Below are 13,898 nucleotides of genomic sequence, written 5' to 3' on the forward strand. Positions count from 1 at the left end.
TTGGAAATCTCTGCGCTGAGTTCAATGATTCTCAGTCCAGGACAGATTTCAAGGGGGGCTTGGCAAACTCATGGGAACATTTTTGAATCACAACAACTGGAGATGATTTGGCATTTAGTAGGAGAGCCATGGCTACTCACCATCCTGCAGTTCAAGGCTTACAACAAAGAAATTGCCCATTCAAAAGGCCATAGTGATCTGTGATCTACTCCAGAGCCAGCCTCTGTGAGTCTGTGACCCTGATGCAGTGCAACTGTATGTCTGCTTAATGCTATCCCGAGACTTCGTATACCTAGCAGTGAATGGCTAACAGGGGACAGTGTTCACTTCTGGGTTGCCCAGCCTGTTTTGTTCAGAAAGCACAGAGATCCTAATGGACAGTAGGATAACTTGGCTTACCTGCCCTGTCCCTTTCTTTCCTCTCACTGCCCCAGACTTCTTGGGCTTCAGTTTCTGTGATGAACTGTATTCTGACCATCATTTAGCTTGCCCCCTTCTCACAGTATCTTAGTCCTTATAAAATACTGAAACAGAGTGGTAATGGCAGTAGGAAAAGTATAGTTTTGTTATGGGTGGGACATTTGCATAGTCTCACAACCAGTAGATTTTTCCTTCTAGAATAAATAATATTAGGAAACAGCTTGTTGTTTAGCTTTCTCACTGTACTGCTGAAGTTACTTTTTTTCTTTAGTTGCATATTTATAGGAGAAATTAAAAATTTAATGACGTAAAAGTGACTTTCACAATCTTAATTTAGGACAAAAATCATATGTCTTAACTTTTCCCAATGGAAGTTATATGCCACTCTATGTGTGTGTTATAGTAATATTTTATCCTTACCTTGTCATATGCATTTTGACTGCTGTAACAAAAATACCATAAACTGGGTGGCCTGCAAACAGCAACATTTTACTTGTCACTGTGCCAGAGGCTGGAAGGCCATATCAGGGTGCCAGCATGGTCAGGTTCTGATGAGGACCTTCTTCTGGGTTGCAGACAGCACCCTTTGGTTGTATCCTTTATGGTGGAAGGCGAGAGGGAGCTCTGTGAGGCCTCTTCTGTGAGAGCACTAATTCTAATTGTTAGGCCAGAGCCTAAGCTCTTCCAGAGGTCCCATCTCCGAATACCATCACTTTGGAGAGCAGGATTTCAACATATGAATTTGGGGGGCGGGGGGCATAAACTTTCAGACCATAACATACCTTAGTTGAAGTAGTTTTGGGGGAAAAAAGGTAAGTGGCATGTGCATGTCATTATGCTACTCAGGACCCTATAACCGTACTCTGTTTCTCAATTAGGGTTTTGAGGCATAGGCATAAGGCATACCTTTCAGAGCACTTGGAATTTGGTTTCAATAGCTTCTTGAGCAGTCTTCTAAAAAAATACAGCTCTATTCTCCACTTTGGGGATTTAAATAAATAATGGATACTCTTTAGCTTATATCATCTCACTAGAGTTAATTTGTTAACTGGGGAGCCATTGTTAGCCAAGCTTCCAGCAAAGGCAGCAGGGTGGATGCCCCATTATCATTATACCCTTGTCTTCTAAATAGGACCATAATTGACATTGCAGGTCAAGCACATTTCTGCCTCTGGCTACTTTGGTTCCTGGGAAGGCCAAGTGAGAGAGAGACTCTTTTGAAGCCAACAATCTTAACAAAAGTCAACCTAACTTAAATTTTAAGGTGCTTATCATTTAAAAATCAATTAAAAAAACAAGGCTGTATCTCTGAACACAAAGGGTAATATAAAAGCCGTGTGTGTGTGTGTGTGTGTGTGTGTGTGTGTGTGTGTGTGTGGTTTTGACTCATTACTAAAAATGATCACTTTGAAAAAAAAACAAAACATGTAGAATTAAACAGTTGAAAATTAACTCAGCCTTTAAAACGTTTGTGGGTCCTGGGGGCTGTCAATGACCCCTCTCTCTACCCCTTCCTGAGTCCTCCATAGGAACCACTCAGATGAACCCTCATGAATTCCTGTGATTGAGGAGGAGGCCAGAAGAAAGAGCTTTATTCTCCACAAAATTAGGCTATTTCTGCAAAGAAACAATTATTTGGCATCTTAGTAATATCTTTGTAGTTAGTATCACATGAGATCCTTGCAACATCAGCAGAACAGTCATCAGGTCATCCAGTGTTGTTAGGAAAATTACAGTAATCACTTTGTCCATCATGTACCTAAATTATAGCAAGGAAACACATGTTAACATTTCCTCCCAGTGAAAGCCTGTGGGAGGGGCTGAGAGACTGTGTTAATGTACATGATACTGTTGGTACCGCTGGAAACACAATTAGGTAGTTACAGATAGTTACAGGTGAAAAGATAGGGTGAAATAGGAGTGAAGAGTCTTGGCTGTTGTAGTTTGCTGATGGGGTGGGGGTAGGGTGGGGCATAGTATTAATCTCTACTGTTGCAAATGTCAATGAAAAGCTAAAAATATTTCCTAAATCTAATAACAACTAAAAATAGTTACTGAGATTTTTGTTTGCTAGGGAGATCTTACTGGTTAGGCCTCCTCTGACTCCCCTGAATGAAATACATCTTGCTATTGTCACTCTGTCCCTTACTCTTATGGTTTTACTTCTTAGCTCATCCTGTGTGTGTGTGTGTGTGTGTGTATTTATTTATGTGTACACTCTCATTTGGTACCTGCCTGCCTCACTAGAAGACAACCTCCAGGAAAGCAGGATCTGTGTCATTTTGTGTGTCATTGTTTCATGGGGAGCCAAGAGCAGAAATAGGAGTTCAATAAATATATATTGCATGAATGCGTAAAATGAATGGATGACTGATAAATGCTGGACTACTTTATTCTTTTATTTTGTTTTAGTTGCAGAATTAAGAAAAATCTTTGAGCCAGAGAGGAAAGAATTTTTAAAAATGAAAAGGTAAGTTATATATTGTATGTAATTTGCAAGTAGAATAGCTTGGCAAAGCAGTATTCAGTTTTCCCTTAGAGTTGATTTCCATTGTTTTTTTGTTCTGTTTTGTTTTGTTTTTTTTGTGTGTTTTGCTCAGAAAAGAAAGAATCGCCAGGCGCTTAGAAGGAATTGAAACGGACACCCAGCCCATCCTCTTGCAGAGTTGCACAGGGTTAGTGACTCACCGGCTGCTGGAGGAAGACACGCCCAGATACATGCGAGCCACAGACCCAGCCAGCCCCCACACGGGTGAGCATCCCTGGTGGCCATCATCAGGCAGGCTGCTCCAGCATAGCCTTTTTGTCTAATGGGATTGGAAAGTGAGATACTCTAAAAAAATAATTGTGTAGGTGTAGTTATTTATTATTACACATATTTGTTAAAAACATCAACAACACATTTATGTCCGTCCTCACAGGACTGGTTGAGGGCAGCTCCTGTGTTGAGCATCTGCCCCCTGGTGCTCAGTGCGTGTCATAGCAACTGGTCATTCCGCCTGTCATTCTGTTGTTTGGTCGATTTGCATATTAGAGTTCTATTATATAAGATGGTTTCTGGTTTCTCCCCCAGAAAGGGGTGTTGGTCTCACTGCATGATGTTATTGGTTTGAATATCTCTATAGTTTCTGATCTTTTATGGCAAGAAAACTAGAGAACTAAGATTTTAAAAATTACATACATGAAAAATCAAAAATAGAGTACCAAATTTATAGCCAGGAATAAACCCTCCTGTATAAAAGGTTAAGCTATCTATAATAATAAAAGTGTAATATGCAAATTAGACTGGACATTTTTCTGGAGGAAGTCAGGGCTATGAGGGATGCCAGATCCCTGGTGCTGGCCGGCAGCTGGAGGCAAGCCCGGGTCCTGGGTGCCAGCCAGCAGCCGGAGGGAAGTCTGGTTCCCTGGTGCTGGAGGGAAGCCTGGGTCCCAGGTGCCAGAGGGAAGCCGGTTCCGGCAGCTGGGTGAAGGAAGGCATGAATTTTGTGCATCAGGCCTCTAGACTATATAATAAAAGCCTAAGCGACCATTATGGCAGAACTACCAGAATGACCAGTCACTATGATGCACACTGACCACCAGAGGGCAATGCTCAATGCAGGAAATGCCCCCTGGTAGTCAGTGTGCTCCCATGAGGGGAGTGCTGCTCAGGCAGAAGCCAGGCTCATAGCTGGCAAGCGCAACGGTGGTGGTGGGAGCCTCTCCCACCCCGTGGCAGCACTAAGGAGCAGTGAGCAGGCAGGCATTCCCCGAGGGGTCATGGACAGCGAGAGGGCGCAGGGCGGGCTGAGGGATTCTCCCCTTAGTGCAAGAATCTCATGCACCGGACCTCTAGTCCTATCTAATAATAGACAAACATGGTAATTAACCATACCTCCGACACACTTCCCATTGGCTAATCAGGGCGATATGCAAATTAACTGCCAACCAAGATGGCAGCCGGCAGCCAGGCAGCTGAAGCGAACAGGAGGCTTGCTTGCTCCAGTGATGGAGGAAGCCAAGGTTCCCCGCCTGCTGCTGCCAGCCTCTGAGCTGCACTCTAAGAAATAATGTTGCAATTATTGAAGCTAAATGAACCCCAGAAACCTGCTTTCAGCCAGCCGGCCTTGGAGCTGGAGCCACAACAGTGTTTCAATTATAGAAGCCAAACAAACCCAGATACCTGCTTTCAGCAGCCGAGGTCTCAGAGCTGAAGCTGGGCGTCAGAGCTAAAGCTGGCTCTCAGTTCCAATGACAGCCATAGAAGATAAATAAATCCCAGAATAAAAAAAGAAAAAAGAAAAAAAGGAGAGGTTGGGAGCTTCAGTCACCCGCCAGCCTGAAAACGGCCCTGAGCTCCTCACCCAGACTGGCCAGGCACCCCAGTGGGGACCCCCACCCTGAAGGGGGTGTGACCAGCTGCAAACAGCCATCATCCCCTCATCCAGGCTGGCCAGGCACCCAAGCGGGACCCCCACCCTGATCCAGGACACCCTTCAGGGCAAACCAGCTGGCCCCCACCCATGCACCAGGCCTCTATCCTATATAGTAAAAGGGTAATATGCAAACTGACCCTAACAGCAGAAAGACTGGGAATGACTGGTCACTATGACACACACTGACCACCAGGGGGCAGACGCTCAATGCAGGAGCTGCCCTCTGGTGGTCAATGTGCTCTCACATGGGAGGAGCTCTGCTCAGCCACAAGCCAGGCTGATGGCTGCCAGTACAGCGGTGGTGGTGGGAGCCTCTCCTGCCTCCTCAACAGCGCTAAGGATGTCCGACTGCAGTTTAGGCCTGCTCTCCGCTGGCAAGTGGACATCCCCTGAGGGCTGCCGGGCTGCCAGAGGGATGTCTGATTGCCATCTTAGGCCCAATCCCCCAGGGAGAGTGCCTAAGCCAGCAGGTGGTCATCCCCTGAGGGGTCCCAGACTGTGAGAGGGCACAGGCCAGGCTGAGGGGCGGCCCCCCCCCCCCCCCCCCCCCCCCGCCGAGTGCAAAAATTTCTGTGCACCGGGCCTCTAATGTATTATAAAATCATTTAAGCATCACATGTTAGTGAGAAAAGGAAGAGTTATTCAATAAATTGGTCTGGGAAAAATGGGTTCTTGTAGGGTGGGGAAGGGAACATATTTCTCTTCTCACTTCACACTAAACATAAAAGTAAGTTCCAATTAATTACATGATTAATTTAAATAAAATAAAAAACATGAAAATGTAGGTGAATAGATAATTCAAGTTGAATTGAAAAGGACTTTCAGAACACAGAGACAGCTATGGAAATCACAAATGATCAGGTAATGGACTTGACTACATAACGATTAACATCTGTACTCCAAAGAAAATCTTACAGGTAGACTTCACAAGAAAGTTAAACAAGCAAGTTTGAAAATATTTATAAGATAAAGACTCATGTTCCTCCTATAAACATTGACACAAACCAATAAAAATGACACTATGAATTAATAGAATACAGAGCAATAAGCTTGACCAGGTATTTCAGAGAAGAATAAGATAATACAAATGTCTAATAAGCAATAGAAAAATGTGTTTATTCTCTTTTTCAAGTAATCAAAGGAAATTTTAAAAATTAGCCCTCAATGTTTATAAGAAGAGAGCATATAGTACAGATTCAAGTGTAAATTGATGTGGACTTTATAGAAATTAATTTGACAGTCTAACATGTATATTAAAATGATGTTGCAGCCACTGTTGAAAACAGTATGGAGTTTCCTCAAAAAATTAAAAATGGAACTCCCATTTGACTCTGTGATCCCACTTCTAGGAATATATCCCAAGAAATAAGAAACACCAATCAGAAAGGGTATATGCACCCCTATGTTCATAGCAGCATAATGTACAATAGCTAAGATTTGGAAAACAGCCTTAGTGCCCATCAGCAGATGAGTGGATTAAAAAACAGTGGTACATGCCCTAACCAGTTTGGCTCAGTGGATAGAGTGGCAGTCTGTGGACTGAAGGGTCCCAGGTTCAATTCCGGTCAGGGGCATGTACCTTGGTTGCGGGCACATCCCCAGTAGGAAGTGGGCAGGAGGCAGCTGATCAATGTTTTTCTCTCATCGATGTTTCTAACTCTCTATCCCTCTCCCTTCCTCTGTGTAAAAAAATCAATAAAAATAGATTAAAAAAAAAAAACCGGTGGTACATCTATACAATGGAATACTACGCTGCCACAAAAAAGAAAGAACTCCTACCATTTGCAACAGCATGGATGAACCTGGAGAGCATTATGCTAAGTGAAATAAGCCAGTCAGAGAAAGATTAATATCACATGATCTCACTCATTTGTGGAGTATAATGAACAACATAAACTGATGAACAAAAATAGAGCCAGAGACAAAGAAGCATTGAACAGATTGTCAAACCTCAGGGGGAAGGCAGGGGAGGGGATTTGGGGGTAAGAGATCAACCAAAGAACTTGTATGTGTGCATATGAGCATAACCAATGGACACAGACAGTAGAGGGGTGAGGGCATGTGCTAGGGGGTGGGAGTAGCTGGGAAGAGGTTAATGGGGGGAAAAAGAGACATATGTAATACTTTAAACAATAAAGAATTTAAAAAAAAAGAGTGAAGGCAAAAAAAAATGTATGTCCTGATAAAGCAATTTTACAGGTCTGTTGAGATAGTAATCAGGAAAATCAGGCTGATTAAAAGATAGAAACAACTTAAATGCCCAGTAATAGAAAAAAGGTTAAATTAATGATGCATGCCTATTGGATAGAATATTACGAACCCTTAAAAGAATGATGTCTTCAAAATAAGAATTCCAAGTATAGAAAATGTTTTATATAGAACATGGATATTGTATAAAAATGATTCTATATAGAAAAAAGAAATCCTATATAATAAAGAGGCAATATGCAAATTGACCCTCATGCCCTCACAAGATAGCTGCCTACGACCAGGCCAGCAGGGGAGTTAGTGAGGGACGATCAAATGATTGAACAAGCAGGCTGCATGGGGCGACCAGGCCAGCAGGGGGCCATGAGGGGCAACCAGGCCAGCAAGGGGGGCAGTTGGGAGTGATCAGGCCAGCAGGGAGGGCAGTTGGGGGTGACCAGGCTGGCAGGGGGGCAGTAAGAGGTGACCAGGCTGGCAGGGGAGGGGGGTAGTGAGGGGCAACTAGACTGGCAGGGGGGGGCAGTTAGGGGCAACCAGGCTGGCAGAGGGGGACAGTTGGAGGCAACCTGGCCGGCAGCAAGGGGCAGTTAGGGATGACCAGGCCAGCAGGGAGGGGCAGTCAGGGCGATCAGGCCGGCACGCAGAGGCAGTTAAGGGTGATCAGGCTGGTACGCAGAGGCAGTGAGGGGCAATCAGGCCAGCAGGGGGGGCAGTTAGGGGCAACCAGGCAGGCAGGCAGGTGAGTGATTAGGGGCCAGCGGTCCAGGATTGTGAGAGGGATATCTGATCGTCGATTGTGAGAGGGCAGTCGGACATCCCCCAAGGGGGTCCCGGATTGGAGAGGGTGCAGGCTGGGCTGAGGGAACCCCCCACCCCACCCCGCACAGATTTCATGCACCGGGCCTCTAGTCAATTATATAAAAGACTAGAAGGACTAAATAGAAATATTTGGTAAATTACTAATTTATTTATTATTGATTATTATAAATTAGTGATTACTGGTGATTTGGGCTTTTACCTTCCTATGTTTTCATGGTAGACATTTTATATGTCAAGCATGTGTACTACAATTGGAAAAATCCACTTCTATTTTAAAAAAACCTGGTGAATACTGACATGGGCCATTATTGTTATGGTTACTCTCAGATCCTATGAAACCACAATCCCTCACTTGTCAGATTAGAGCAGTTCAAATATCTATCATCTTTTTCTAGAGGGCTCTGAACTCATTCTCTGGTCTCACACATGAAATATTAAACTCAGAAACATAAAACAGTATATTAGTAAGAGGATATAAGCCCTGGGCAAGGACTGAAGAGCTCTCAGGAATGAGGCACTGAGCTTTAGTTCAGCCCTTGCTTTACATGACTTGCCGATAGAACATTCCCAGCCTTTGTGTATTTCACTGCAGATCTCAGACCTCCAACATCCCAGGTAACCATTTAGCTGACTACACCTGTGTGAGAAACTGGTCCTTCACAGCCTATGTGCTCAAGTGTGTTTTATGTACATAACAGAGTATAGTAAATATATCTTTACTTAAATTTATATTTACTATTCATGTGATCTTCTTGTAGGCCGATCAAATGAAGAGGAAGAAACTTCTGATTCTTCTTTAGAAAAGCAGACTCAACCTAAACACTGCACAGAAACCTCAGGTATCCATGGTGACTCATCTTACAGTTCAGCTATGGACACCCAGGGTCTTGAGTCCAAAGCTGAAAGGATTGCAAGGTACAAAGCGGAGAGGAGACGGCAACTGGCAGAAAAATATGGGCTAGCTCTGGATTCTGAAGCAGATTCCGAATCTTTGTCTCGATATACCAAGTCCAGGAGGGAGCCAGATGTTGTTGAGAAAAGGGGAGGAAAAAGTGACAGGCCGGCTGAGTCAAGCAAAGATTTCAGTTCTCTGTACTCCAGCACTGAGGTCCCAAGGCTCAAGACCTGTGTGGCTGAATCCCAGGACTATGCCCTCCATGCCAGGGACAGTGTTTCCAACACAGAGGTGCTGCTAAACATGGAAAACCAAAGACGAGGTCAAGAGCTGAATGCCACTGGGCAGCGGGCCCTGGACCTGCCCCCCACAGTTGAGAGTTCCTCATCCTTCCAGTTTTGCGGGCAAGACTGCTCCTTCAGTGAGGTGCCAAAGTCCCCAAAGCAAATGCACAGCATGCCCCTCTCTTCACCTGGGCAGCCAGCATCCCCAAGCCACTCTGGTGACCCGCCACTCCCCGCTGAAGCTCGATCAAGGTAAGCATTCAGCCCTACTGACCACTTGTCTTCTCATGGCCTGAAAGGTCTTATAGTCTGGGTATTTCTGGCATTATTTGGAATCTGGGCTCATATATATGATGTTTTAATTTCCACAATATCAAAACAGGTTCTACCAAAGCAGGAAGCCTTATTATTATTATTTTTTTAAAATAAACTAAACAGGTGCCATGGGAGCACTTTCATGGAAGCCTTGTTTTAGGGCCCTTCTTTTTACTGGTTCTCACTGCCTTTTAATGTTCTCTTTTTCTTTTATTTGTTTTTCTGTAATCATACCCAAGACTTTTTGGTGATTGCTTTTATTGTCATTTAAAATCCCAAAACAGAAAGACCACCACTAACCAGTGGAAGGGTTTTGGTTTAGCGCAGTGGTTGGCAAACTCATTAGTCAACAGAGCCAAATATCAACAGTACAACGATTGAAATTTCTTTTGAGAGCCAAATTTTTTAAACTTAAACTATATAGGTAGGTACATTGTTATTAACTTAATTAGGATACTCCTAAGGCTTAGGAAGAGCCACACTCAAGGGGCCAAAGAGCCTCATGTGGCTTGTGAGCTGCAGTTTGCCAACCGTGGGTTTAGGGTATGAGGTGTGACTACAGTATATAATGACTATAACTATAAAATGTAGTTATGTGGTTATATCAACACACTAAGAATACAGTTGTTTGTAAGAATGCCTTATTAAAAAGATCAGCTATTAAGAGAAATCACTGTGTAATAAGATCAACCAGAGACAAAAACAGCTCTCATTTGGAAAAAAATCAGAAAAGGCATGAAATCAGAAAGTCAAATACCAGAAGAGAGTATATGTTTCAAAATTTAAATTTCTGGGTTAAATATTTAGATTTGAATTTTAAAAGTGTGGTGACCATCTTTAAAATGTAATTTACTTAAACATTCTACTTTAAGGTTTGAGGTAATTGTCTAGGTCAGTGGTTGGCAAACTGCGGCTCTTTGGCCCCTTGAGTGTGGCTCTTCCATAAAATACCACGTGCGGGCACGCACGTACAGTGCGATTGAAACTTCGTGGCCCATGTGCAAAAGTCAGTATTTTGTGGAAGAGCCACACTTAAGGGGCCAAAGAGCCGCATGTGGCTCTCGAGCCGCAGTTTGCCGACCACTGGTCTAGGACTCTAGGTCAACGAGGTCTCTAAGTAAACTCAGAAGTGTATAGTATTTTTTAGCTCAAGCAGGCATTAGCTTCACAGGAGAATTGAGGAGGGATGAAAACCTAAGGTCAAGCAAATTTACTCTGAAGAAAAAAAAAGGTGGGAAGATATTTCTATTTATTTCACATAAGGACAGAGTAGTAAATGTGATCGTTTTTAAGTAGTGGTAATACATCTAAATCAGATCATTTTAATTCTTAAAGTTTATTGATCCAAAGGTCTGTTTTTACTCATTTACTCATCCACACTGAAATATTTAGAGACATCAGCTTCTAAGATAGTTAAATACTATAGATCCTGAGATTGTATTTTGAGGGCATTTGTTCAGCCTTTGGACTTTACTTGACATTTAGGGACTGTGACCTGTTGTCTTTTATTTTGAAAAGAAAGCCTGTTGTTTGGGAAATTTGCATTTCATAGTAGCAACAGTGTTCTTGGCTTAATTAATTTCTATCAAAGAAAAATTTTCATGTGCTCTGTGAGAAGGACAAAGAAACCGAACATTCCAATTTAGGAAGAGAGATTTACAATGAACTGGTTTTAAAAAAATAATGGGGAATCTAATTTCTGGTTGCCGTATTATGAAAACTGTTTAAGCTGTTATCACAGTATATATGTTAGTTATCTGGATCATATATAATAGATTCTTGGCGATATTTTGAATCAGTTGTAATAATAATTAAAACTTAGTTGAGTATTTCAGGGAAAAAGATAGGCTAACTAATAGTTTTGTGTGAGTTAAAATCTTAATATTCAAAATGTTATATAACTTAAAATCTTGAGTTATTTCTTTCTAGATTATTTCAAGAGCAATATTACCTAGAAGTTTCCTAAGCCTAGTCTTAGCCTCATGTTGCCTTACCAGAAAGAAAGACTTAAAAAAACTAAGAAATTGTAAAGGAGTTCTTGAAGAAGCACATGCTTTATTTTATTAAATCATTCAAGGCATACAATTCTATGACTTATAGGCAAAGAAACACAAATCATTTTACATATAGACAGGAAATACCTGATCTATCTATCTTTACACTAAAAACAATGCAAAAGAGCCCTAGCTGGTTTTGCTCAGTGGATAGTGTCAGCCACGGGCTGAAGGGTCCCAAGGCATGTGCGGAAGGCAACTAATCATTATGTCTCTCTCACATCAATGTTTCTCTCTGTCTCTCCCCCTCCCTTCCACTCTCTCTAAAAATCACTGGAAAAATATTCTTGGGTGAGGATTAACCAAAAAAATACTATTAATGTGTGACAATATGACATTTAAAATAATTAAGATTTATTTGGTAATGACACCAGTGGTTCATCTTGTAAAGATGGACTTCAAAAGGATTACCATTCTGCTAGATGTCCGCTCTCCAGCACCAGGTAATTCAGGTGTCAGAAAGTCACTGTTAATCTGATTTCCGTTTGTGGGAAAGAAAGATAAAAATACTTTGTGAATTAAAACACTAACCAAAGAAACCTCAGTTACCCAGTAGTCATGACTGAAAATAAGATGTCATCCAATGTGGAAATAGGTAACAGAAAAGTTTAAGAAGATTAAGGATTGACAAAAAAATGTCTACAAATAACAAAACATTTTAATAGCACGTTTCATCGTGGGTTTGTTCTGTCATTGAAGTAGAATGTTTTTCTCACTGCTATACTGTATTGATCAGCTAGCTCTGTCAGGATTTTTGGCTATTAGTCTCTGAATTAACTCACTGCCATTTCATCATTTTATTTTGTACTCACTAGCATGAGGCTGTTTTTGTTTCATTAATTAAATATAAATATATCACTCATGAATATACCATCAGAAGACTACCTGCCATAGCCTGAAAATTAAAATATGAGCCAGATGTCAAATGCTTAGTTTTGTATGCACTCACATATACTGACACATGTACACACAGAATAATCATCAGCTCTTACACTTCACTGTACTACTGTATTTAAGCTTTATAAAAGTATAGTATATGTTCAGTAACAGTCTTTAGGCAATATTTAGCTGAGTAATAAATTTATTTTAGAATTGTTTAATGTTCAGTTTATATGCTAAAGAAGATATGTATTATGTATATACAGGATGGTGCAAAAGTAGGTTTATAGTAGTTTGTATGGAAAATAATTAATAAACGATAATACAAGAATAAACTGTTTTGCATACTCATAACTGTAAACCTACTCTTGCCCAATCCTGTATGGGTATAGGTTACAGGGTCTTTAGCTTAGAAATCCTGTTGATTGCCTGGGAATCAGGTGAACACATTGTTCTGAAACAAGTTAGGAACACACATAGTAATGGAATGGACTATAAGATACCTCCCAACCCCCATTTCCCAAGCCTGGTAAACTTAGAATTTAGAAATTGTGTTTTCTGGACAAGATAGTGTTATTAATATGAACCATTCTTTGTTGTGGTGAGCTGGCAAGGCCATGGCATACTCAGCCCTAGGGCGTCTTATGTGCCGTGCCAGCTCAGCCAGGTTCAGTGAGCCTGAGAGGGGACGGTGAAAGGAATGAGAAAAGACAGACAAGAGAATAAAAGCTGGGTCTGGGTGGGACGCTGTCCTCTCTGATGGAGAGACAGTGACAGCGCCCGCAAGCCATGTCTTTATTTTATAGCCAGATTCCACGAGGTAAAGTAAGGGCGTGGTCAAGATGTTTACAATGCTCTAATCTACTCACTTACATGCATGAGAACTCTATCAAGCCCACATCACTCAGACACGTGAGGCCACGTGTTCGGACCATAGGTTCAAGCTTACAACTATAGCTGTTGGCTTTAATTGTGCTGGGAGGGCTCTGCCCTTCCAAGCTGGGATTTGCACGTGGCAATGAGAGGACTGTGCCCTCTCATTAGTCTGAGGCTTGAACCTGTCCAAACACTGTAGCCACTCTCCACACTTTGTTAATTCATTCAGCCCCCTGTGGATTTTAGAATAAAATTTAAAGTCATTTAGGGCCATGGATTATTCAAATTTTTAAAAATCTGAGCTGATATTGTTAGAAATCCTGAATCAAAGCTCTTATTGAATTTGCTACTTTGTGTATCACTTGATATTAAAAAATAAATAGCCCTGGTGGGTGTAGCTTAGTTGGTTGGAATCCCATGCACCAAAGAGTTGCATGTTTGATCCTGGTCAGGACTTAGGCGGGAGGCAACTGATTGATGTTTCTCACATCAATATTTCTCTCTTTCTCTCCCTGTCCCTTACTCTCTCTAAAATTAATAAAAACATAAACTTGGTTGAGGAAGATAAATAGATAGATAGAATTTTAAAATGTACCATATTGGTTACTTCTGAGTGGAAACACTTTACCCAAACCCGCAGCTGCTGTTTTCCTGAGTATCAGCTGTGACTTCCTGTTCCCAGTGAGCTATGCGACTGGCAAAGGGGAGAATGACATCTAATTTTCTGGTG

General features: G+C 41.9%; 1 protein-coding gene across 6 annotated transcripts in view; it reads left to right on the plus strand.

The window, feature by feature from the left end:
- The window catches only part of SVIL (supervillin), a 103,194-nt gene that overhangs the window by 4,766 nt on the left and 84,530 nt on the right, over positions 1–13,898 (plus strand). For all 6 annotated transcript variants that reach the window (XM_070428737.1, XM_070428748.1, XM_070428766.1 and 3 more), the window contains exons 2-4: positions 2,833–2,890; positions 3,021–3,172; positions 8,624–9,296. In XM_070428737.1, the coding sequence (XP_070284838.1) occupies positions 2,883–2,890; positions 3,021–3,172; positions 8,624–9,296 (833 nt within the window). In that variant the 5' untranslated portion in view covers positions 2,833–2,882. The remainder of the gene's footprint in view (positions 1–2,832; positions 2,891–3,020; positions 3,173–8,623; positions 9,297–13,898) is intronic.

This window comes from Myotis yumanensis, unplaced genomic scaffold (genome assembly GCF_028538775.1).
Source record: "Myotis yumanensis isolate MYYU_CA2020_CCGP unplaced genomic scaffold, mMyoYum1.0.hap1 SCAF_1, whole genome shotgun sequence".
Lineage (NCBI taxonomy): Eukaryota > Metazoa > Chordata > Mammalia > Chiroptera > Vespertilionidae > Myotis > Myotis yumanensis.